This window comes from Falco peregrinus, chromosome 7 (assembly GCF_023634155.1).
Source record: "Falco peregrinus isolate bFalPer1 chromosome 7, bFalPer1.pri, whole genome shotgun sequence".
In the NCBI taxonomy this organism is placed as follows: Eukaryota; Metazoa; Chordata; class Aves; order Falconiformes; family Falconidae; genus Falco; species Falco peregrinus.
In genome coordinates, this window is record NC_073727.1 from 35,401,102 (window position 1) to 35,428,564 (window position 27,463).

Sequence of the window (27,463 nt, forward strand, 5' to 3'; positions counted from 1 at the left end):
GTGATGGTAGCAATGGAAGTGTGAGGCCAAAAAAAAAAAAATAAAAATACTGTTTCTGTGGAAATAAAGGCTAGTCTGTATGAGCACATCCATTAGTCTTTATTTTCTTCAACTAAACATGTAAAGAATTAGGGTAGATTTAGATTAGTTATAAAGAAGAAATTCTTACTGTGGTGGGGCCCTAGCACAGGCTGCCCAGAGGAGCTGTGGGATGCCCCATCCCTGGCAGTGTTCCAGGCCAGGCTGGATGGGGCTTTGAGCAACCTGCTCTAGTGGAAGGTGTCCCTGCCCATGGCAGGGGCTTGGAACTAGATGATCTTTAAGGTCCCTTCCAACCCAAACCATTCTATGATTCTATGAAGAAGAATAAGCAGAAACAAATTCCTTGATAGTAATGTTTTGTTCACTTGCCATACAACTTGAATGCTAGTTCTGTGCCTCTTTTTAAATATGTCTCTGTGCTGCATTGAACCTCCTGCACCTCCCAGTAATTTGCTGTTTGCTGAGCTGGCCTCAGACCAATGATGCCAGGAGCATTAAATTCTTCTGCTTCCCAATGTTTGCTTACTAGTTTTCTCCTCTTCATATAGTAGTGCTTGTTCTGTTCACCGTAGTCTCATTAGTTTCCAGAGAAGGAAGGGAAGAAAAAGAGACTTGCAAATAGACTCTTACCTCCACTTTCCCCACAGCCAGATTTAACCCTTTTTACACTAGAAGTCTAAGACTCAATGCCAAGGAGGCAGAGGGTCAGAATTTTTGGAAGTAGTCAAAATTGAAAAGTATTCAGTTCATACTGAAAATTTTGTGATTACTTTTTTCCTAATAATGATACAGATGCTACAGTGTTTCTAAAAAAAATTGTAAAAGAAAAAAATACATAAGAATTTGTGCATTGTAGTATTGATACTGTCTCTATAATTCCTGTTTTTAGATCAATCCCCTCAGTTCCTAACATGCATTCAGCGTCTTGTCTTTATTGTGAAATCATTTTCTAGAGTCTGAACTGTCAGTTCTCCTTGAATAACAGTGATAGGTTTCCTTTTCAATAGCATGAGATACAGAAAAGGCATCTGTACAGTAAAAAGTAATGCCAATAATATCTCTCTCCATACCCTCAGCTGCAATCACCCTAGGCATTTCTCATGAGTATGATAGATTTCCATATATTTGATGTGTGTCTCTGTAAATTTCCTTAGAGTATTTGTGTTTATGGCATATGTTGTCTTGTAACAGTATTTTATTGATATATTGTCATTGCAAAATAAGGATGATACAAAAATCTAGGTAGCAGTCTATTCTTAATGGATGATACTGTTCAGAAATTGCAGCTGGTTCTACTTCCAGCATTACACTTTAGACAAAAACATTAGACAAAGACTAATGAATGCAGTCTGACTCAGAAATTCCAAAATAGGGTTCTGTGAACAACTTTCTTCAGCTTGATGTCTGAACAGTGAGAATAACAATAATTTAAAATTATTCAGATTTTTTTTCAAAATGGTGAAAGGGAAATTTTTATTTTTATCAATAAAAGTTGTTTGATGTGATGCAAAATGAAAAGATTTTATTCGGTCATTTTTTTTTTAAAAAAAGGCAGAGACATTGAAAACAAATTTCAGAAAACTGTGAATGGAGGACATGTGATAGTCTTTTGCCTGGAAAGCAAAAGAAAGCTTCAGCTGATAGAGATCTTATCACATTGCGGCCCTTGCATCCAGCATGTCCTACTTCCACAGTTATTTTGCATACTTTGAGTCAGGCTATCCAACCAAGTGGCATAGCTTCATTTTGTAAAAAATAATGAATCAGGTTTTCTCTGGACTGAAATCAAAGTGTCCCATCAGCTTAGGATCATTTTCATCTTCCTGCTGTTCTGCCTTCCATGTGCAGTTAGTATTTTGTAGTGGTTAGTAAAGGGCAAAGCCAACAGGATCCATAGATAAATGGTATCTATTATTAAAGATCTTTCCACTGAAGTCAGTAACACTTGGATCAGGTTTTCCATGGAGACTGCTTATCTCGTTTGATTCAGTGTTCCACCACTTCAGTGGTTAAACAGTCACTGCTTAACACTCTGGATTACATCATACTTTGTTCTCCTTATTGGTCTTCATTTATACTCTATTTGCTTCCCCTCCCACCCCCGCCTTCTGTCTACAGCAGCTTCAAGAAGTCTTATGGTCAAGCTGTGGTTTTGTGTAACATCTTTTTGTGTATGATTAGTCTCAGTGAAATGACTTGTGAGTCTCCTTTTTTGAGTGTTTTGAAAGTACAACTTAGCCTAAAAAGTTACTTGTATCTACCAAGAAGGGATAGAATATCGATTTTCTTCAAGAATTTTGGCACGTAAGCTTTCTGCTGGTCCAAAATGTCCACTTAGAACAACCATGAAAGAAACAGTTTACGAAAATAAAAAAAACAGAGTTGAGTTTTGGACAAAGATCCAAGTCTAGTTAATTTTGTAGCTTTTTGTTCTTTTCTCTCTTTTTTATTTGACTTAGTTAAACTGAACTTGAGTAGTTATTCTGAGGAAAAAAAAAATAAGACATTTAACAAATGACTGCCAAAGAAATGGATAAATTTTACATATTCCATGTACACAATGCTGTTGCCTCTCTCATATAAGATTATAAACATTTCCTGATTTCCTAATAGACATTCAAGGATATGAAAAGAAAAAAAAAAAAAAAAAGGAGGCATTGGACATACATGCTCAGTATCATAGGATAATTTGAAAACACATACAGAATTTAAGACAACTTTAAATGATTTTGTTATGCATTATGAGAATAGTCTTCACAATAATTTATTCAAATCTTGTACAACTAATCTTGCAAGTCAGTAGTTTTAGAATTGCATTATAGCAATATTCGCTGTTAATTTTTGCCTGAAAAAAGAAAAGGAAAATTTACAGTAATGTTTTTAAGTTGATAGTTCATACTGAACTTGAGTTTCTGATATTTAATATTACAGAAAAAAAGAGTGGATATAAAATGTATAATGTACTTCTAAATGATGCACCAAAGAGGAAACAACTGTTGAAGACTACATATAAGTAGTATAGCAGTTTCCCATTATGTAAAAACAAGAGGAAAGGTATTTACTGGTACCTCTGTGTGGGCCAAGTTGGAATGAAAGTTTCTATTGAGTAGTTAGTCAAAGAGTCCACTTTTCTGTCTTGGCATGTCTTCTGTTCCTGAGCAGAAACTCATGTCGTAATTTCTACCATTCCTGGAAAAAAGGAAAAGCTGATTAATCATATGAATCATAAGACTTAAAAAGTAGTGAAGTTGCAATGTACAGTGTATGGGCTATACAGATCAGTCTTTCAATTTGAAGTTGAAGAGTTAAATTGATTAGATTATTTACCTTCTTTCTTTATCATCCAATGTATATTGATCACAATGCTTACTGAAAAGAGGTGAGGGTTGTATATCTTTATATAGATCTATGGTAGGTTTTCCAAATCATAAAATAAGGAGTCCTGCCTGCATTTGTAGTTTATAACTCAACATACTCTTTTAGTGTTGCAGTGTGTAATGATACACTTAAGTCATGGTATTGATTTGTCATTACCCAAACATGTCTTCTTCTTGTGTCTGGAGTCTGATTTTTGGAAGTAGTAGATTCCATTCCGGCAGCAGAGCAAGAACACTGAGTCCTTGGTAATTTGGTGAGGGTTTTTTTCTTCCGTTTGATTAGGGGAACTGAAGATCCCCAGTGGGTGGTTGTTTTGAGAGTGGGGTAATTGATACTTGAAGACTGGACCCACACAACTGAAATACTTAATAGAAAATTTTGCCTAAATGAGATACTACTTGTAAGCACTTTCCACTAAGAGGTAATAACACAATCATTTATTTACTTTGGCTATCTGTTGCTTTTGATGTAGGGTTATTGTTCTGAGATGAGAAAATCATAACACAATTTTATAAGGGGGGGGGTTTGGTCGTCTTTTTTTTTTTTTTTTTTGAGTAGTTGTTAACAGTCATGGAAAATTACTGTGAGAAATAATAGCTTAATTCTTGTTTTTAATGAATCTGGTGGCCAAAGGCATAGAAGGGCTTATAGACTTGGTAAAGATGATAAGCAGCTGAGAGATGCAGAAATGAGAGAGGAAAAAGATTGTAAGGTAATTTAAAACCAGGTGCTGGGAGAAATCTTGTGAGTGCCTAGTTGAAGATGAATCATGCTTTAATGCTTAAAAACATTACAAATCTGTATTGTCAAAAAATGAATATTTCTTTTAAAGGTAGAATTTGTTAACATCCAGGTGGGCTACATGGAGGAATAATTTTGATCAATAAAATCTCACTGAAGCTAGGACATATGAACAGGTCAGCCTGAGGCCAAATGTAGGCATGCTTTCATGTCAGTGCAAAGGAATTTTATGTAAAAGAAAATCAAAACCAAACGGCATAGTTTACCTGGAGTTTTCAGTTTAAATGGTGACACAGAAAATCAATAGAAGGAAAGTTAGTCAATGAGACACTGTAATACCAATGGATAAATTGTTTGATGTCTAGACTTTAGAACACACAAATGAAGAAAGCATAGAGCCAAGCTGAGTAAGTAGGCAAACTGTATTAGCAAACATCGCTGTGTTTGAGAAAATTGGTATTTCATGCCTAAGTAAGAGTAGAAGAAGTTAGGACTGCAGTGATACTTAATGAAGGTGGTGAAACTAACCAAGGAGGCTGTGAATGGAAAAACGACGGGAAAAATAAACACCATAGTGAAAAAATAAACTACGGTTAGCTTCCCATAGGCTGGCTAACTGTCATGATGGAGTACAGGGAGATTTTTGAGCACCCTTAAATGTTCTTCCAAGAAGCAGTCTAATTGGAGAACTTAGAATATGGGAAGTGACTCAAAATGTTTTGAGAAGAATGCAAGACAGGCTAGTTCGAAAAACTGTTATTTAAAGTCTGTTCTGTAAAGTGGCAATAATATTCTCACTATTTGATATGCTCCTAAGAAAATTTGAAAAGGCATTCCAAAAGCTAAAGGTGGAAATGTATTTTTATGTTTCCTTCTCAAGTGTGTAGGAGCTTATGTATGCTATTTATAAAAAAGAATAAATCGTAGAGCTTCCAAAAAAGTAGCAGGATAAAATACCTAAGTATATAATAGGCATTAGAAACCAAAAGACATCATATAAAAACATTTTGTCCCAGCAAGGAAAGTAGGAATTTTGCAAATGAGCATAAATTCACAGTAAGGCAAAAGAAATAGAAAGAACAAAAATACTGCCCTTCCATACCAAGAAAATGACTGTGCTGAAGCCCTAAAAAAACAGTATGAGAAGCTTTTTCAAGGACATCAGAATAATAAACCTGTTAGGCAATTGAGATATAATAGAAGTGCCAAGGACAGTAGATCCACAGCAGGTGAATTCTGTGGCTTGAGCTCCCTATGGAGGGACATAAAGTCACCACAGTAGAGCTTTTCTTTGTTGTAGAAGAAGTTGGAGGAACTTCTGAAGGAAGAAGTTTTAAAAGAACAGTTTAAAAGCCCTGGCTAACTTGCTCCCCAGCTTTTATTGCTGAGCATGATGTCATCTGGTAGGGAATATCCCTTTGGTTAGTTGGGGTCAGCTGTCCCAGCTGTGCCCCCTCCTAATCCCTTGTGCACCCCCAGCCTCCTCACTGGTGGGTGCAGCATGAGAAGCAGAAAAGGCCTTGATGCTGTGCAAGAGCTGCTCAGCAATAGCTGGAACATCCCTGTGTTATCAGCACTGTTTTCATCACAGATCCAAAACATAGCCCCACACAAGGTACCATGAAGATAATTAACTCTATCCCAGCTAAAATCAGTACAGTAGTTTACTATGCAGATCATATTATTTTATATCATGTATAATAAATGCAATCTGAAAAAACCAAACAGTTGAGAGTTTGACAAAATCCTGCCGAGTTTAGTTTTTGTAGCCAAAGTAAACCTGCAATTTTTACAACTTTACAACCATTAATGATAGGAGCAAAGAACAAAATGTTTTCATGCATATAATTCTTTAATCTCCTGTGTTTTACAGAAGATATATACCATTCCTGGCTTGGCTGTTCATTCTGTGCTACTTAGAAATGGACTTTTTTCCCTGACTTATCTCATACTAGCTCCTGTAAAATATCTCCAAGTCTGAAAAGATCAGGTTCAGAGTGGGAGAGGGATCAAGTTTCTTGTATTCCACAGCTGAGTGTCCTATTTATTCTTTTGTTTTAAAACATTATAAATGGTATTAAAGTCTCTGAATGCTTACCATTTAAAGGGATCCCATCTGTTTTTAAAAGTGTTCATCAGTGTGTGTTCCAAATGATATGACACAGAACTTAGACTCCAACACTGTACGGTAATTGTAATGGGCTTTTCCACATATGGCTCTGCAGTGCAAAAAAACCCAAAAAGTTTTGTTGAAATTTCCAGAGTTCAAAACTCTTCAGAGTTGTAGTTGAAAACAAGAATGTTGCAGTAATGTAAAGCATATTATTGCAGTTTATTTAATGATAGCATTCAGGAGCAGATGTACTTGTTTACTGTTTGAGCAGCTTAAATCCTCACATTCTCCCTCTTTTACATCAGCAGTTGTGTTTGGCAGCCCTTTGCAACTGCTTACAGCTGGACAAGTTCCTGTGTATTTTGTTTCTACTAGTCATCATTCTGTTCTGGCAGTAGTTTGTTTGCAATTCCGCAGTGCACTCCACAGTGCATCTCATTCAGGAAGAAATCTAGTGGAAAGTGCCATTAATTTTTAGGACAATCATATAACAAATAAGGGAAATTGTAATATCTTGGTAGGAAAGTGGGGGTAGGTGTTGCGGTTTTTTTAAATATTCAGTTTGGCATAGTTAGAAGCCCTTTAGTTAAATCTGGGGATCAGAATGCTTTTTATTATAACCTGCAAGAAAACATAACTCTCCTGTTTTAGTCATTGATTTGGAATTACTTGTCCCTTTCATGTTCATTGTCCAAAAAGAAACATACTACTTTCAAAATTAGTAATGAAAAAATATCCCCTTAAGATATGTTTCATCTCACTTCAGTGCATTTAAAAAAAAATAGTATCATTTAGATTTTTATGTTGTGCTTTTTGAGTACTTGTGCAGAAAGTATCTGACAGACCACTATATTTCATCCTTTAAGCAGATAGGTGGGAGTGTTTAACCCAGTAATGCCAGTGTGTTTCACCTCTGGTGGATCAGAACAGAGACTAATGTAATTTCCAGAATTCCTTTGCACCTGGAGCTGCCATTGGCATCAGCCATTGTGACGACTTTTCTTATTCTAATCTGCTTGCTTAAGGGACACCAGGTTAGGCAGCAGCAGCTATATGACACTGACAAAATGTAAATCAGAATGACAGTGGTCATACACATTTTCAGACATCAGAGGTCAGATCTCTGTTGTGTACAGTGAAATTTAAAACAGCTGTCAATTGATGGTTTAAAATCATAAGTCACCTGTGGTATTATGTGTTAGAACTTATAGCACATTGCCAATCTACCTGCTTATAGATAACTCTTTAAAATGTTGTTTCAGTGTGTTTCATCTTTGAAACGTTCCTGTAAGAGCCAAGCCTTTAACTTTTTCTCCAGCTATCTTGTTAGTTTATCACTGAGCACAAAATACCTTTTTACTGTATTAAGAGATGGCATCTCACTTGTGAGTACACTTTGAAGAGCCGGTAGAACACAAATGGTCATCACTGTGTTCAAGTACAGTGTTCCAAGACTTGAACCTTGTCTGAATCCCTTATGGACTGCAGTATGCATAACTGTTGCTGAAACTACAGCATAGTGTAGTGTTTCCACTTAGTTAAGACAGTAACAAAAAGAAAATAAAAACTTGAAGTGACAAACATAGTTTCTAGGTAATCAAATTCCTTATTATTTTTTGATTTATTAATAACTATTGCTCTGACAATAAGCAGTCTGTTTAAAAGTGTACAAGATGATGTCTTTGACAAATTATTTCTTGTCCAAAAATGACAAGCTTCAGAATTACAGGAGCCATAGAAAAGCAGAGGCTAGAATAAGCAATTTAAGTTTCCAGTGAAATTGGAAAGAGGAAAATGACAAAAGCAAGTTAATCAGAACTGAAGATATGAGGCCTTATTTAGCTTAAGCTGTAGGGTATAGTTGTCAATGACACAATAGTATTTGCTAAACAGTTCGTTAAGCTGACATTTTCCTGTATTCTTAGGGGGAATGAGTTAGTTGAGATAGAGTTTGACATGCATAGCCCTTGACATTTTAATGCAAGTTTAAGCACTGCATTTCAAGCAGCTCTTGTACTCATTAGCAAGGCACACAAGGGAGTTGTGCTTTCACTTACTAAACCATTAATTTATTAAGATAGTGAGATATTTATTAGAAATACAGCAAACCTTGCCAAATACACTCCTTATATACAGTTATCATAAATATGTATTTATGATGAAAAAATGGATGCTGAGTTCTGGCATCTGCTTTGATCTACTGTTCTAGTTTTGAAACCAACTTTAACAATAGTCACGACTGCACTGCAAAAACTTAGAAAACTTTTGTCTTTAGGGTTTAAATATAAGATGCCTAGAGATTAACTAATCAACAGTAATTTTACATCTGCTGCAAATGAGCTATTTGCAACAGATAAAGCTGGTATTGGGTAGGAGAATTAGGAGAGCTACTGAATCACCTGTGGAAAAATTGCTGTTCAGTATTGTTCATCTTCATACTGATGTGACTGCATAATTTGAAAATGTAAATCATGGAGTACCTTTCCCATTAAATCATTTAAAGACTGACATATCTGTCTTCTAGACTGCTGATTATCAAGTAGAAAGTCTTTTTGTGCAGGACAGAAGCTTTTCTCTCCATTACACTGCTATCTGAGGTTAAGTTTTAGTTAGAAATTGACCTTACTTGACAATATTTTACGTTCAGACCACTGCCCCACACAGAGCATCAGGGTTGAAGCCCATAGCCTGGATAGATGTCATGTCCAAAATAAACTACTGAGTATTTGAACAAAGGAAGTTCTTTATCACTACTAGCCAAAAATTATTGTAGAGCGATGTTCCTGCTTCATCCTTATTACAAATTACACTAAGTAACCTTCACTTTTAATGAAAGAATTAAGTCTTCCAGTTTATCTAACATTCAGTATATAGATATGCATCAGTGAAAAGCATACTGGTTAGTGATGCTGTTTTCTTGGAAGGAAAGCGAACATAAAATCTCCATGCCATATAGCCAAACAGCTGGGGTTTTTTTAGATCCTACAAACAGCTTGAGACTGAGTGCACTCAAATTGCTTGGCAAAGTAACTAACTTGAAATACCAAAGCTCTAAGTAGAAAAATGCACCGCTTGGATTCATGCATGGATATTTTAAAATTGAGTGAGAACATTGTGCATAATTAAAATTCTTAAAACCTTTGTTGGAATGTGTTAATTTTAAGTAACTTAGCAGTTGATAATGTACCCTCATGCAAAGCAGCAGCATTTGTACTGTTGCATTAAGTAAAACAACAGAGGCAGCTAACATGTTGCATGCTTGTGTATTAGTTCACGTAGAAACGTGCACAGGAGGAGGAGTGGAAAGAGTGGGTTTGTGTGCAACAGTGGTGATGAGGCACAGTCCCCAGCACTGCCTGGAGTAACTACCCCAGCACAGCAGAGCCCTCAAGTCAGGCTGAGTTCCAGAGGGAGGACACAGCTTTTCACCTCTGCGGCTGCAAGAACCTTGCTGAGGTTGAGGCAGAAGGAGATGGTGTCTGTGCCTGCAGAATAGTTGCTGTGGTTGAGGATTTTTGTCCCCAAATAAAGAACAGCAGGAGGATGTCAGCAGACTGCGCAACATCAGAGGTGACGAGAAAGAGATATACTAACTGACATTTTCTCTGTGACTCTGTAGCCACCAATCTACAAAAATAGAGGTGGGCAGAGTCTGTGCCTGTTGGTTTAGTAGTGGAGACTCCCATGATGGTGAAAACTGCAAACTGGTGACTTCTGATACCAGGAGGAAGGCTCCTTCTCTGCCTGCAGATGGGCAGCTACACAGTAGTTCAGTGCTTGGTAGCAGATAATGGGCTGGGAGCTCTCTTCAGTGAGATGTGAGCCAGCTGTGCCTAAGTCACCCAGGAGCGTGAGGAGGGAACAGAGCCTGACAGCAGTGGTGTACACCAAGTTGAACATAAGCCAGCAACGTGCCCTTGCAGCAACGAAAGCCAACAGTCTCCTGGCTGCATTAGTTAGAGTGTCACCAGCCGGCTGAGGGAGGTGATCATTCCCTGTCTGCTCAGCAGTGATGAGAGCACACCAGGAGAGCTGTGTCCAGTTCTGGGCTCCTCAGTACAAGACAGACATCGACATGTTGGAGTAAGTCCAGGAAATGTCTGGGAAGATGATTAAGGACTTGGAGCATCTATCCTACAAGTAGAGGCTGAGAGGGTTGCAGTTGCTTAGCCTTGAGAAGTCTCAGAGAGATTTTATCGAAGTATACAAATATGTGGTGAGGTACAGGGTGATACTTTTCTCTGTTCTGAAGACCCGTTACATGTACAGTCTAAATAAGTGCCTGTTCATCAGTGAGATGAGACTTGTCTAAAAGTTCTGCCAAAAAATGGCAGAAAGTTTCTTAGGCTACATCTGTCACTTCTTAGTAGCAGAAACCCAACGAAATGTGTTGTGAAATTCTGGTCATATGACTGGATGGTCTGATGGTCATCTGGCTGGAGCACATCGCAAGTCCTCTCAGGTGTCTTTGTTACAGAAGCTAGGATCGGATGCATCTAAAATATTGCCCCAGTATCTGCAAAAGTATCCATGCCCAGCAGCTGAGAAAGGTTACTCTTTTAATTAATACCTGCCTGCCCTTAAAGGGTGTTGGAAAGAGGTGACAGAATAGGCATATCAGAAACAAGAAGTTGTTTAGGAATGACTGAGCGTTTATGGAAGAGAGGCACTATGGATTTAAGAATAATATTAAATAGAATAAGGAATTCAGCAGAAATAAAACGGTGTATGAAATCTCCCTGAAATAAAATTCAGCGCCTGAATGGGGACAGCACAGGTTTAGTGGTGTATTAGCAACTGCCCAGATGGAGGTGTGCAAGTCAGTGGATCTTGCCAAAGGAAGGCTGAGAATATACTGTCAGCCTTCTGTAATGCTTTGGCAGACTGTGTAGGTGTCAGAATAGAATGTTGTGCAAACGAGTATTTCTTAAAGACCTGAATATTCTTGGTTCAGCTAGTAAAGGAACCCATGATTTAGTCCAAAACAGTGCAGAGATCCTGGTCAGGAGTATTAGATGTTGAACAATTGTTATGTAAAAATACCCAGAAAATACTCAAAATGTAACATCTCAAGGGAATAAAATCTGCCAAAGTACAAGGTAAAAATAGGAAAGATGGTCAAACAGATAAAAAAATTTCAGACAGCCTAGAGTTTGTTTAAAGAAAGCATTACACAGACATGCGTGCTACATTTAAGAATGGTTCCAGAAATCCTACAACATGCTTAAACCATACACTAAGGTAATAGATATTAAAAGTAAACTATCATTGTTTATGAATGGAAGGCATGTCTTCTTTTCCAAATGAGGAAAAAAAGGTAGGAAAGTAAGCTCCAGCAAAGGAGATGTTAAACCGCAATGAAGATACGAAAAAGATTCTGAGAGATTGAGTATGAAGTTGAAATAAACCTTTTTTGAAACACATCAGATTCAAGAAGTCTGCCAGTGAATTAGTGGGCTGAGAGATGATCAAAGAGCATTCAAGGAAGATAAGGTCATTGCTGAAAAACTGAATTAATGATTTGAATCAGCTTTTGCTATAGAGACTGTCAGGAAGGTTTCTGCACTGGAAACATTATTTACAGGAGAGGAGTTGGAGAAGCAGTCACAAACTAGGTTGTTAACTGAAGAGGTGCAGACGTAATTGGTAAATCGGGTAGTGAAAATGAACTCATGGCTAAAACAGGTGAATTACAACAGTTATTATTTAACCCCTTAGTCTCAGTAACTGGGGGGTGTGGGGTGTCAAATGAAACAGCTTTTTAGAAACATTCCTTAGGAATCCAAGGAAACTACAAATCCGGAAGCTTGGTACCTGTGCCAGTCTAATTAGTTATAAAGAAATGTATTGAAGTATAGTGCTGATAGAAATATATATTTCTTTGTTCCAACTTAGGAACTATGAAGTATTACATGAATTAAGTAAGAGGCAGGTTTAAAACAAGTAAAGGAAGAATCTTTTCCCCAATGACCTGTAAATTAGGTAGAAAATTCTTATTACATGGTGGATGTAGCTTTTAAAGGTGACCTGGATTTAAGGTGAGACTGAGTAAGGTCATGGAAATGCTTTGAGGCTTTGAGTTACCAAATATATGGTAACTAGCTATAGCTCCAGAAATCCCTGAGGAAGTAGTATGTATGCTTCGTTTCATCTTACTGTTAGCATGCTGTTTTGGCTACTGTATGAGGCAGGTTACCTGCTAGATAGGTCTTTCGGGTCTGACATGGTCCAGACATTCTAATGTACTGAGACGCACTTTGAATATCTTTAGTAGTGTTTAAGTTGTTCAACATACTTGTGAGCAATGTGGAAAATCAGAAAACTGTGTAATAGCAGCATTTTTGGTAATGCCAAGTTTAAGATAACTTGTTCTATTAGCAGTTTATGGTATTAAATGAAAAATACTTTATGGAAATCAGTGTTGTTAAAAGCAAAGTAATACATGTAAGAAAAAAAAAGTTATGCATGAATGCTGATGGACTAGTGTTGAACTAAATTCCTTCAGAGTAGAGAACTTGTAGCGTTCTCAACAGTTCTCTGAAAAAAAGTTGATGCTGAAGTTCAAAAATGAAAATGTGTTGACTACTCACAATTTCCTGAATTTCATAATTTCACTGCCACTGAAATAATTCATGATGTGAACTGCAGGTTTAAAAGGGGGGCAGGGGGGGGAGGGGGGGGGAACGGAACAAACAAAAACCCACAAGCCCTACCAGAACCAGGTGGGTTTTTGTTGTTTTTTTAAAAAGAAACTTAATTTCCTCCCACTGGGACAAATGCCTGTAGTGATGAAAATCATAATGGTGGAAAAAGGGAGTAGACTAATAATGGAGAAAAGTGCAACTCGTGGATGTTAAGCAGTATGACTCAGATTCCCTCTGTAGCTCAGGAAGCATTTAGCAGTCAGAGGAAGTGATGGTACTGTATCAAAGGGATTACTCTCTAAATGCCCCGTTTCTTACATTCCTTCCTAATTGTTTTCTACTGACCTCTGTTGGAGATAGGACATTGAATTAGGTAGATCTTTGGTGTTTCAAAATGTTTTTTCTTGTTTTTCCTTTAATGAAGTTATGCATTTTTTCAATAACTGTTAGAAGCTTTGTTTCCAAATGAAATACAGAAGACAGATGACTTGGTAACTAAACTAACTTGAAAATATACTGGGTCCAATCCCATTTAACATCTTCATTCATGATTTGAATGATGGGGCAGAGTGTACCCTCAGCAAGTTTGCTGATGACGCCAAACTGGGAGGAGTAGCTGATAATGCCAGAGAAACATGACACCATCCAGAGGGACCTCTACAGGCTTGAGAAACGGGCTTATAGGAACCTCATGAAATTCAGCGAGAAGTGCACCTCCTGCATCTGGGGAGGAACAACCCCATACGCCAGCATATGCTGGGGGCCACCCAGCTAGAAAGCAGCTTGGCAGAAAAGGATTCAAGGGTCCTGGTGGACACCATGTTGAATGTGAGCCAGCAATGTGCCTCTGTGGCAAAGGTTAATGGTGACCTGGGCAGCATTAGACAAAGTATTGCTAGCAGGTTTAGGGAGGTGATCCTTCCGCTCTTTTCAGCACTGGTGAGGTCACACCTGGCATGCTGGGTCCAGCTCTGGGCTCCACAGTACAGGAGAGACATGGACATACTGGAGAGAGTCCAGTGAAGGGCCACAAAGATGATGAAGGGACTGGAGCATCTCTTCTACAAGGAAAGGTTGAGAGAGCTGGGACTTGTCAGCCTGGAAAAAAGAAGGCTCAGGGGGGATCTCATCAATGTGTATAAATAACTGAAGGAAGGGTGCAAAAAAGATGGAGTTATGTAGAGGAATGAAGGCAGTGGGTTGATCAGCATTGATAACATGCAGCTGTGGCCTTGCCTCAGAGGCAGAGGGTTGATTGTCATGGACAATGTGTAGGTGTAGCTCGTTCCTGCTAAGTAGTTAAATAGCCCCAAGGATGGGGGGAGAGGGGGTTGGGTGGAGGAGGAGCAGTGTGGTCTGGTCTCTGGAGGAAGGAGAAACAGCATGGACAGTAGAATCTGACTGATGGTAAAGCCTTGTTGCAGCCTACTAGTTTGTTTGTGCTGCAGCAGGCTTAGGCTCTTGGTGGTGTCTAGTGACAGCACAGGAAGCAGTGGGCACAAGCTGAAACACAGGAGGTTCTGTGGGACTATCAGGAAACATTTGTTCACTGTGGGGGTGACTGAGCACTTGCACAGGTTGCCCAGGGAAGCTGTGTAGTCTCCATCCTTTGAGATACTCAAAAGTCGTTTGGACATGGTCCTGGGCAACTGGCTTTAGGGGGCCCTGCTTGAGCAGCAGGGTTGGATCAGATGACCTCTGGAGTTCCCGTCCAACGTTGAGGTTTTTGTGATACTGTGATATAATTTCTTTGAACATACAGTTGCTAATACAGCTACTGCTAGAGGTCATCGTACCATTTTGCTTGAGTAGTTCTGACTATTGAACTGGTTGACAAATCGGATGCCATTCAAAATTATTTTACAAAATAAGAATTTGGCTGTCATTGTGGTAAATCTAGATGTATTGTAAGGGAATGCTCATTTTTTCCCCAAAGATCCCATTTGTTGGAATATAATCTTGGAAAAAGTTCCTTGTAAAGGAAAAAAAAATTCTAGGGTTGACATCTACATAGCTTTCATTTAGAATCCAAAGTGGTGATTACCTCATTCTTGGAATTGGTAAATAAAAGTTGTCCATAAAACCTGAGCAAAATATGAGATTATTCCCTCAGGGGGACTTGGATTATCCAAATTGTAGCAGCCCAATGGGTGGATTAAAGGATTAGTATTTTCCTGGTAGACTCCTTTTTTTGGATCTCAGCTCTGCAGTAGAACTCCAGTGTGGCTCATACTGCAGTATGCATACAGATAGGACAGGACATCAGTGCCTTAGCTGCCTGTGTGAAAATGGAGCTAGTCTTGGCAGGACTCGGAGCTATATATGAAGTACTATCCTCATCTTGGATGGCATAGTCATAGATGGATATTGAGAACTGAAAACTGGAATAGTTTTCATGTCTGATTCAAAAATATTTGGATGGTAGTAGCCATGTTAGTGTTTTGACTGAAAATGTGCTGTCATACAAAGAGTGTCTTACAAATAGGTGCAGTATCGTGGAGAGAGATGAAAAGAGATGGTGTGCCTTGGAAAAACACAATGACGTCTCATTGCGAGAATCATACAGAAAATATTTTAAATCTGATTTCTACTTAAACTTATTTTTCAAAAGTTATTTAAAATTCTTACTGTTTATTCCTGATTAATGACACATTCCCAAAGTACTCTTGGTTTCTTTCTTACTCTCTTTTCAAGGAATAGGAACAACTTGGACACTTTTCAAGTTGATTCTAAATGTTACTGGGGAGAAATTAATGATTTCATCACAGATGTTAAGAGGAGGAGAAATAATTTAGAGTAATTAATTTTGCCTGTGTAAAATTTTCCCTTCAGATTAATTTTGCTAAAACTATCCAGTTTTAATTTTCTAATCTCAGTGTCATTTTGGTGTACGTGTTTGAACAGGTGCCAGATTTATGCAGGACATAGCTGCATTTCATTAATTATGAGAAATAATCTGTTTGTTGTTTTAAAATGAAATTGTGAAACATTTAAGCACAAGAATGAAAGACAATATAAATGGAAGTCATCTTCTCTACTGGTTTAGCCTTGCCAAATAGATGTGCTACTGGCAGATAGATCCATGAGACCTTTTGAAAAGGGGGTCTATTCTGAAAAGGATGCCTCTTGTTTTGTGAATTTACATTTTAATTCTGTAAAACTACCACTCTAATGTGGTGGGTTTTTTTCCTATCAGTGTCTGAAGACTAAAATTGTTCTTTTTTAAAAAATTGAAATCAAAAGATATGACTGCAGTTTGTCAGCTGTGTCGTTTGGGGTCAAGCTGTGTCTGTGTTTCATATTTTTAACTCCCTGTGGGCGCTTGCTTATCCCGATACATGGGTTTTTACCTGCACACTTCTCCCCACATCCCTGAAAGCTTATTTTTTTGTATTTTTAACAAGATAGACTGCCACGCTGCTTATAGCCATGGTGGTGGTGGTGTTTCAGGGTGAGCTAGGGGATGTTTTCAGCACTACTTTAGATACATTTCTTCTTTGTCTCTGGAATATCAAAGTTCAGTCTTTTGTATTCTACTGTTTTAAACCATAACCTGCCTACATTTGATGCCTGTAAGAGAGAGATCTCTTGGATGCTCTTTAAAGTGAGGAGGTGATGGTGTGAAAAACACTCAGAAGAAATGTATTTCCTTATTTACAGGTAAATATTATGCAAAGAAGTTTTTGGGCATGTGTTCGTGCCAAAAATGTTCTTTTGGAAGGGTATATCAGTTCCCACTGGACATATTGCCACTGTCTCCAGGCTTCTTTTGAAGTTTACTCTCCACACATGTTCTCCTCTTTTCACCGGGGGCTCAAGCAGTTTGCTCTATCTGGTCATGTGTTTTTGTCCTGCTTGTAACCAGATGTTTCTCATTCAGGAGCTCCTCCTTGCTTCCTCTGTGGGTTTTATTATAAACTTCTGTTTGTACCCTCTCTTTTTTGTAGCATTTTATGCTGTTCATTGCCAGCCAACTGTCTCATTTAATTACTTGTAGTCATGAGCAAAACCGAGTCAGAGCTTGAAGTGCAGGTGTTGCTGTGATCTCAGGAGGAGGTAGCAGTGTCACCTATTCCTGGAGATAACATGGCAGAACCCTAGAGGAGCTGATTCACACTTAGGTGAGATATGACTGATAGTTGCTTCAGGCAGAGTCGCTCCTGGTGTTTTTGTGTACCTGGGATTATAGTGGAGTAGGATGCTGGACACGATGATGTTTAGGCTTTCCCTGTTGGTAGTGAAAATAAGTTAATAGTATCACGTAGCCAGTGCAAGACAGCGGTTGTTCAATAAGCGTTCCATCCAGCACCTGCAAAAACTCCAGGAAAGGAAGAGCTACTGCTTTTCTGGGAGCAGTGCATTTGCTGTCTCTGTCCTCAGTGTGAGGCAGCCACTGCTGGGTGAGTGCCAGCTGGCATTCTCAGTGCAGCTGTTTGCTTGAAACTGAGGTAATATGATCATGTTCAGTGATAGAAAGTGGCTGTGTGGACCTGACCTCTCGCTTGGAGCACTGAGGCGAGGTGCACGTGTTCATTGCAAGGAACTAATAATTCTTTTATTTGTTCTAATGTTCTGCACGTTTGGCTCAGCATCTGAACATTATTTCAGTGTACCAGCCTGTAATAAAAATGCCCCAATTAAATTTTAACACTCCAGAATATAGGTAAATTAATGGTTTCTTTCCCCCCTCCCCTTAGGTGCTCATTAACAATATTTTGCTATAGCTGACATTTTTTTTCTTGCAGGCCTTTCCCAAGAACAATTCTGTAGCAGCCCATCTGTTTTATTTTGTTGATTTGCAGCTAATGTATGCCATGATCAGCTAAAATGACAGGAGGGGAAGAAGATTGCTTATTTTTGTTTCATTGCCCTTGATACTGCAATTGGGGTCAGGGAGTCTCTTTCTTTATGGAAAAGCCACAGAGCGCACTAACCTACAAGATTTCTTTCTAAAGAAGACTTTAGCATAGGGCAGGCGGAGAAAGGGGTTTAATCTTTACAGAAACCACAGTGTAAACAGAGACTGGTAGTGCCTTTGGAAAAACAAATGCTGAACAGAGTTCTCAGAAGTGATAAAGACTTTCCTTAGGGACCAGGTAAAAACAGTTGCAACCCAGGAAATTGCTTCAACTCACTGACAACAAGGTTCAAAGGAAATGATGTATTGTGCAGAGACAGTGGGAAAAGGGAGATGCTTATGAATGCTTATTGTGACTCATTTTGTGGCAGCTGTAGCTTTCAGTATTTCAAAAGTTACCTTATCCTGGCTTTAGAAAACACTTAGTTCAAAAGCCTTTTGATGGTGACCACTCTAAGAGGTGCAAACTGACCCCTGTTGAATTCTGAGTCCCGTTCCAAGTATCTGTTCCTTTAACTCAAAATTGTTGAGCCCTTTGGTTGTTCAATAACTTGAAAATACCTGTTTTAGGCTAGAAGAGGAGAAATGAGTTGCCTGGAGCATAGAAGCTATTGTAGGGCTTTGGTACACGTATGCAGTTTGTGCTATAGTCTTCCTGTTGGTGATATCATCTTTCCTTTGCTCAAAACTTTTTTACTGTAAAGCCTCTCCATAACTGAGTCTGTGGGTACATGGAATATCTGGGGGGGGGAAATCTGCTTTCTAAGGAAAGAAGGTATTTTGCATTTGCAAAGGCATTCTTACAGTGCCTGTAATATTTCTTGGCATAATCATAGCAGCTTTGCTGTTGTCTAATTCCTTTTTACTTTAATAATTCTCTTTTCAGATTCACACTTCTCTAATTAATGGACGGCCTAGTGCTGATGATCCTTCACGCGTATTACTAGAATTCACTTCTGCTCGGTTTATTCGCCTGAGATTTCAGAGAATACGGACTCTAAATGCTGATTTAATGATGTTTGCACACAAAGATCCAACTGAAATTGATCCTATTGTTACAAGGAGGGTAAGTTCTGGCAAGACAGTAGGCATGCGTGTGTAGAAGTTCTCTTACACTTGTAAACGCTGTACTTGCCTTTGTTCCCCATAGGAAATTTTGGGAGATGATGAATACCTGTTGTTATCTGTCAAAATCCTGGTGTTAGAGAATTCCCTCTTCACAGCATTTTGTTATTTTCTCTATAGCAGAAGCAACAATTTTATCTTTTCTGCTTAATGTTATTAACACACATAACATGCTTATTAACATAACCACAGAGCTCCTTTGGCTGCAACATTTGGATGCAGATAATTGGCAAGTAGTTGCTGTTAGATAATGTCCTCATACCTCTTCTGCTCAATCCTTTTCTACCTTTAACATGCCTTGAACACTTATTTTGAGCGTATTTTCTACTAGTGGTACCATAAGTAGTAATAGGGCCTGAATGCAACGCTTCTAACATTGTTATATGATGGTTGCTAACAGTAAAAATGTTACATTGTGCTTTAGCTTAGAAGAATGGAGACAGCACTCAAACTCACACCATACCCCCGTCTTCTCTACTGTTACTTTTGTGTGCACACCCCTGTATCTTCTTTCTGCAGTCTACACTTTCTTCTGATGCCACATCTTCCTCTTTTCCTGTTGCTCAAATATTGTGTTACCCTATTTTTCCTCAGTTTTCTACTTAGAATTCCAAAAAGCTGTTTTAGGGAATTTATACCTTTCCACACTTTTTCTTTCTGCTGTATTCCTCTTTCTGTTGGTCATCTTATTTTCCTTTTGGAAAGTTTAGGGTACTACTGTAGTAAGCCGTCCTATGAAGGGGGAGTATTGTTATTCTTGGCTTTAGTTAATATTATCAATGATGGATAACTGCAAAGAAAATTTGTTTCTTCTGTTCCACATTTCTTGTTTCCGTTTCTTCCTCTAAATACACAGAGTGCTGGCTATTTCTGACAGTTTGGTATGTGCCATTCTGTTTTTTGTTGCAAACACAGAAACTCTTCCAATTGAGTATAGTTATTACAGCCTCGCTAATCATGGAAACTGTGTTTACGTAAGGGTACACATTTAATATTTCTATTCTAGGTGAACAGAAACACAAAATTGTATTCATACTTAAAATCACTGTATACTCATGAAAACCTAGTGCAGGATGATGCACAGATTTTTCAAGCCAACAAAGAGCAATAATGTCTGTATGGCATCTCTCCATATCAAGGGAACTGTTGTCAAAGGAACAAGGAGCAGTGGAAACTTGCCATCCTTGTCTGGCTTTCCCAATAGAAGTCATTAGACAAACTAGTATTCCACAAAACAGGAAGAAAAGGGTAGCCACAAATGACATATTTTCTGTGTGGTAGAAGGTTAACTGTAAGTTATATGAATTCCTGTTTTGTTAGATGTGTTTACCAATGATCTGAAAAAGAGGTTGAACACAGAAACAGCAAAATTTGCAAATAGCTTATGTTAGTTTTGATTAGCCAGTAGTTAGGATGTTACAGGACCCTCACCAAAACAGATGAAAATGGGCAAGATGGCATGTGATTCACTTTTCATGGATGTCATAATACATGATTATAAATAACTTTCCATTCTTCTTTCCGGTCAGGGCTATTAATCCCCACCAAAGTAAAAGTGGAGATGTTCAAATGGCAGAGCAACAGGTCAAAAGTTATTTAAATATCAGTAACGACGACTATTCCATAGTCATTCAAAAAGACCAATAGTGAAAAACAGTGCTTTCCAGAGTCCATTGAATGCCCAAGTGAGACATAGCTAAGGTGAACAAAGGCGTTTCTTTCTTAGTTTTTGTTTTAGCTTTTCTCTTCTCCCCATCGTCATGCCTTTTCCTTTTCATGTTTTCTGAAGGGAATAAATTCTATTGCATCTGACTTTCCATTATCCAGTGTGCATATAGCCTTTTTCTATCTTGTGTTTAGTGTACGCTGTGTATAAATTGACATTGCTCTTGTGACTTCAAACAAATGGAACTGTGCCAATTTATACCCTTTCTTTCACTAAGCCTGATTCTGTTGATCAAGATGCAGCTTGGATTACACTGTCTGCTATATTTGTAATAGATCAAAAAAGAAATAAAACAAGATCTGACAGTTTTGTCTCCAGAAATGAATTCTGTAGTTTGGCACCTGCATTTTACAATCCACTTAGCAATTCAATTTCTGTTTTGTCTTACAGTATTACTATTCTATAAAAGATATCTCTGTTGGAGGCATGTGTATATGTTCAGGCCATGCGAAGGCTTGTCCACTGGATCCAGCAAGCAATGTATGTATTTTTCTTTTTTTTTTTTAATGTGCTTTATTCGTAAGGTGGAACATGAGAAAAAAAATCTTGATATTCCTCACAGTTCTGTGAATATATGTGTGCTCTTCGCTTAGAAGAATAGACAGAAGCAGTGCCAGGATGTAACAGTGCTGGCAACCAGAATAGTAAACATTCATACAATGTCAGTGGAGGCTTTCTCTGGAATGAAAGAATAGGTTTCAGATAATTCAGTCCATACTGAAAGTTTCCTAGGAACAACAGAAATTTGGGTTATGTTGTGTAGCTCTAGAGATGAACACTAATACTCAGTCTTTCTTTTCCTTGTTAATATTAATCAAGGTGCTTCCTAAATGACTGTCAAATATTTAATGATACTTGCAAACAAATGTTGGTTCTAGAATGGGACATTTACTATGTGGGAAATAATAATTAAGTGATCAGTTAAGCTAGTCTAGAAAATCATGAACTGTTTATAATGTCTTCCAATTTGTTGCTTTCTTTTTGCACCATTAAGAAACACATAAGTATAATTGAAATACTGAAATATAATGTGATAATGATGGTCCAAACCTATGCACACATTATCACTAATACAGAATTTCCAATCTACTAGTATTATTAATGTGCCACAATGTGAGATCTCTTCATATACTATTCACTTAAGTAAGTTTTGTAGTATTTAACAGAAAATCTTGTTTGTATATGACATTAAGCCATTGTGTAAGAACTAATAAAAAAAACCCGAAACAGCTAGAAGACATCTTACAGAGAATGCATTTACAGTTCTAAGCAGTTTCCATGGATCCTTGTAAAAATTTTACAAAGTCCTCAGTTTAATCCTTCTAAGCCTTTTCTGTGTATAGCAAGTGTTGAACTATTATTTCAGATGGCCTTAGTTATCAAACTGCAGCATTGTCTCAGTGCCATCTGTCAGAATTGGGTCTACCTCAGAAAATAAATGCTGTTACTGCAATTGATACATACTTCAGATAGTTTGGCTACTGGATAAAATAAAAGCATTTTGACAAGCATGGTGTCTTGCTTTGAAAGATGGCAAATATGTTTGTCATCTGGCTGGTATGAAAAGTAGCATTAAGTAAAACATCTCAAGCCATAAAAGATTTGGAGTACTTGGTTTAGCTCTCCAGGGATACTCTTCGGACTGAGCCATACCAACATAGGTGGGCTTTGGCTTAGAAACATCATGGAGGTAGTTCTTAGCACAATGAATCTTTCCCCTAGCATTACAAAGAATAAACTTGCTTGAATTTACTGCCTTGCTTATCTGAAGCATTCCTTAACCTTGTTTTGCAAGATTTATGCTTTGTCCTGTGAGCCACAGAATTTCTCTGGATTACCTTGCTGCTTTAACCTTGAGTGGCTTCACAAGGACCACAAAGAATCCCCTCCACTGAATAACAATAAGGACGGCAATTTTTGCTCCTCACTTCTCCAAACTATGGGGTTTGTTTTATCTTTTCCAAGCTCTTTCTGTGGCTCAGAGAATTTGGTTGTTCCCTACAGCAATATTTTCATGCTGGTACTAAGCTGGGACTAAGGTGCTCTGCTGAGGAACTGAAGAGTAACTGAAAAGCTGGTCCTGCTCTTATCTCAGATTAGTTTAAAAACTCCTACTGCCCCTTACATAGAATTAGTTGTGCAGTTAGAAGGTTACATGATGAGTTGACTCATCCAGTAAAAAAAAAAAGCTGAACATTAAAGCTAATTTTTATTGGATCAGCCAACAAAACTGATTTCACTTTGCAGCTGCAGGATTGCTGCATCTGAGGGAAGGGTGGAGAATGGCTCGCTCCTCCTACTGTAAGTTAGCTATCAGATCAGTTTTCCTCTAATGTGAAGCTGTATCTGAGGGCTACCAGCATTTTGGCTTATTTACTGAACTGGGCAACTGTCATGCTTTGGCCAAATGTCTTCCTTCGCATCGTGGCTGTTTTCTTAAAATAGAACTATACAAGTTAAACACACTCTTCTGTCTCTCGGTGAATGCAGGATACATAAATGAATAAAAGAGTATAACCATTTTTAATGTTTTCATAATTTGAACTGGAATGCAGATTATGTACATGGACAGATTCTTTAAATCATCACATTGTGTAAATATTTGTTTTTCTTTTAAATTAGAAATCCATCTGTCAGTGTGAACACAACACATGCGGAGAGACATGTGATCGGTGTTGTCCTGGTTTTAACCAAAAGCCTTGGCATGCTGGCACCTTCCTGGTTAAGCACGAATGTGAACGTAAGTTGAAAGCAGTACAAAAGAGAAATTTTATTGCAGCTGCTGGTGAAAACTGAAATTGGGTTCTACATGATTTTGTTATTAATTTTATTTCTAACCACATCTGTTCATGAAGAATTAACAGAAAAATTACATGTAGAATTGTAGTTTTATTTAACTCAGAACATTTTATTGTAACGTGCTGATATTGGTGGAATACTGTATTAAAAAATCATTTCAAGTGGTTTAGTTTTTATAATTATGGTCATTTTATTTTGATAAAATAAGAGGATGGTATCCCGATAACTAAAAATCTTTTTACAGATTTTTCATTAAATTAAAATTTAATGGCATTATTTTTATATAAATGGCACTTTCATATATTAGCCTTGCTGAAACAAAATATTTTTACATGGTCAAAATGAATCTGAGTTTCTGAGTTTAATGGAAAAAACAATGTATCGAGTTTTCCAACATGGAAAGAAAACATAGCTTGAAATACCTCCTTCTCACAGGGTGGGAATTGCATTTTCAGGTTTATTGTAGTAAGGATAGTCATAATTGAACTTGAACATCTTACTCCCAAAGGTCATATAACATTAGATTTCTGAACATAATAAAATTTAGTGCTCCATTACATGTGAGTGCTTATTCAATTGTAGGATGGCAGCTATAGTTTTACCATGAGTGGTTAAAAATAAATAAAAAGAAGCAGATATCCCCATATTAAAAGTAGTAATTGCTTATTTGTGTCCTGTAAACTTTGGTTACAGAGATCTTTGTTTCAGTAGGGACTGTGTCTGCACTGGGAATACATTCTGGAATGAAATCAGGGAACATTTGTTTTCATGTTTAATTTTTGAGACACACTTCTTATGGCCTGTTCAACCCTCAGTGAATTGTACTTTCATGGTGGAAGCAGTTCCCTGGGATCTGGTTCAGATGTGAAGAGAATGACTCCCTACAATGTTGATGAGCTTTGAATTTCTCTTTATGTGGAAATGAATGTTTTAATACCACAGGGGGAGAAAGAGTGAGAGCTACCTCATTTTCACAGCAGCAGTTTATTAGATTAGCTCTCCTGCGTGCAGACCTGAAACCTAGGATTTCAAATCTGAACTTCTAAAGAAGTTATAAGATTTGGAATCCTTTTGTTCTGACCCAGTTCTTATATGCATATGCGCAAATCAAGTGGTTTTAGGATGTCTCTCAACTTTCATAGAAATTATTTTAATTTACTCATACCGTTCTGCTGCCTTCTTTATAATTCCTTTTGTATTTTAAATTAGCTGGCTCTTTCGTGAACCATATGTGTGTGCAACCAACAAAAGGTTTCTGGACTATCAATTTAAACAGAAAAAAAACATTAAAAAACCTCAAAAGGACATAATTAGGGTATATCGGTCAACTTCCATACTCTCCCAGACAAAACATTGAGAAAAAAATACAATATACAGAATTCCAAGCTTTGTTTGTGATGGACCATGTTACTTTTCTCAGCTGAAGTAGTAAATTAATGCTTAGATGTGCTGTTGGTGACAATGGATGCAGCACCAATGCTAAAACATTGACCAGCTCTTTTTAATACCTTAGTAACAGTGTGGCATCTCCAGCCAGAGAGTATTTGCTAACGCAGTTCCTTCTCTTTTAGCATGCAACTGTCATGGGAAGACTGAGGAGTGTTACTATGACCAGGATGTTGCAAACAGAAATCAGAGTTTGAACATTCATGGAGAATACATTGGGGGTGGAGTGTGTGTGAATTGTACAAGCCACACTGGCGGCATTAACTGCGAGACCTGCATTGACGGTTACTTCAGACCTAAAGGGGTAAATGCATGATCTGTTGTCACTTCACTGTAAAGCTCAGTGTTCAAACCATTGCTTCAGCATGGGGAGTTAAGTTATTAAAAAGAGATGACACAGTTAGGACTGCCATTTTATGATGGTTAACTTCTAATTCTGACAGTGTAGCAGTTGCTTTTCACAGCTGGAAATCTATAAAGTCAACACTCGCAGAAATAGGAAAGTGAATTGTGTTGATATGAAGAAATACACTTGAGGTCAGGGCCCCCAGCTAGTATTTCAATTTAATTTAAAGAAGGATGTGGTCCTGTAAACAGAACTTTTGCCTCAATAATGAATTTCAAGATTAGTTATCACAGATCAAAAAAATATTGCTGTATGTGATATCTGAGAAAAACAGTCTGTAATTTTTATTTTTAAATGTAATGTAGAATTAATAACCACTGAAATTCTATAGTGTCTCATGAATGCCTTTCATTTTCAGTGCAGTGGGAATTATTTTTTGTGTTTGTTTCATCATGTAAGGCAGTATTTTCATCTAAGTTGAAGCTGTTAGAAGATGAATCTTTTATTAGTTGTATTGCCAATATGGGCTGTGCCTGTGCTTTAGACAGCTGCACTGTTAGTTTGTGCTTAAATTCCTGATCTTTTGTCTGTATGGTTTCAGTTGGGTAAATCATGGCCTTTAGTCTGATTGGTGTTCAATCTTCAAATGCAGAAAACATCAGCAAATAACAATAATTACATTCTGCCTGATATACTGGTTTTAGCCTTAGAGCTTGAGAAAAGGAGTACTGATCTCTTCAACAGCAGGGCACTTGCTTGGTATTTTCCTCTGAATCAGGTTATCATCCAGCTGATTGGGATTTTACATATATATGTGTTTGTGTGTATAGTGTATCCACAGTATGTATATATACCAAGTTCATGCAGAACTTCTAGTTTATATTCCCAGTGTGATATTAGACCAAGGTTTAACTTTGGTTGAGGTAACCTTTCCAAAACCAAAAAGAAATTCTTCCAATGTCTAATGTTCATTTTTCTTCACTTATCCTTTTTTGTTCAGTTACTAACTTTAGTTAGTTTTTTGAACCATGTTGACCAGAATAACTGAATTATTTGTCAATATTACTTTAGGTAGTGAATGCTTAAAATCTATTTCATTATATGTATTGATATTAATTGTACAAGGGTCTTATTTATTTCTACACCTGTTTTTTAAGTTGAGAACATAGTTGTGTCTAAATAACTTAAATGTTTCTGAATAAAAATAAAAATTTAACTTTAATAGAATCACAGAATCATTTAGGTTGGAAAAGACCTTTAAAATCATCAGTTACATCCATTAACCTAACACTGCCAAGTCCACCACTAAACGATGTCCTTAAGTGCCACATCTACACATCTTTTAAATACCTTCAGGGATGGTGGTTCAACCATTCCCTGGGCAGCCTGTTCCAATGCTTGACAATCTGTTTGGTGAAGAAATTTTTCCTAATATCAAATCTAAACCTCCCCTGGTGCAACTTCAGGCAATTTCCCCTCATCCTAAATTGCATGGGCTAAGCTTGGCAACCATCTCATTTATGTTAAAGTGCAAGCTACCTACACAGAAGTAATTCTTTCCTATTTTTTGTTTAAGAAGTAAATAAAAGCTTCCAATTATTAAAGGTAAGATTTTTATTTTGTAATCTATTTTTATAGGTATTGCCAGATAGCCCAGATCCATGCCAGCCGTGTTCATGTGATCCAAATGGGTCTTTACATGACACCTGTGTCAAAGATGAGAAACATGCAGAAGGAGGTAAGATCCCTAAAAGACAGTGATATTAAAGAATAAGTTCAGCAATGATCAGAGGAAAAGCTGAATCACATTTGTGATATCTCTTTAAAAAAATCATATGTTTTTTATGTTTACTCATCACCTGCATTCTTAGGAAATTCAGATTTTAAATTCCCAAATTTGCTGAGATTTCTTTCAGATTCATGGCTTGCAAACTTGTGTATGTTTGGATGAGTACTCCCCATAGAATATAGTGGAGAATTTTGGCTTTAGAGAGCTTTCTTCTTTTACAGCAAAGATTAAAACTAGTACAACCATAATGTTTTAATGTCTTTTCCTCTCTAAGCATATTTCCATTTGAAACCTAGAAAAAAAAAACCTTTGAAAGGTGTCGTGTTTATGTGCTACCTATTATTATAGTTAGGATTGCAAGCTGTTCACCATAGCTCTGTAAAAGCTATCTTCAAATAGAGAATGAACTGTTTCCTTGTGCTTTGGAAACAGTGGATTGTCATATTTTTTCTGATT

The 27,463-nt window shown here is 37.5% G+C and overlaps 1 protein-coding gene across 1 annotated transcript in view; it reads left to right on the plus strand.

The window, feature by feature from the left end:
• Positions 1-27,463, plus strand: part of LAMA2 (laminin subunit alpha 2) — a 377,166-nt gene that overhangs the window by 126,830 nt on the left and 222,873 nt on the right. The window contains 5 exon segments of the mRNA XM_055811018.1: positions 18,663-18,842; positions 21,018-21,107; positions 23,250-23,367; positions 24,998-25,176; positions 26,857-26,956. Of these exon segments, the coding sequence (XP_055666993.1) occupies positions 18,663-18,842; positions 21,018-21,107; positions 23,250-23,367; positions 24,998-25,176; positions 26,857-26,956 (667 nt within the window).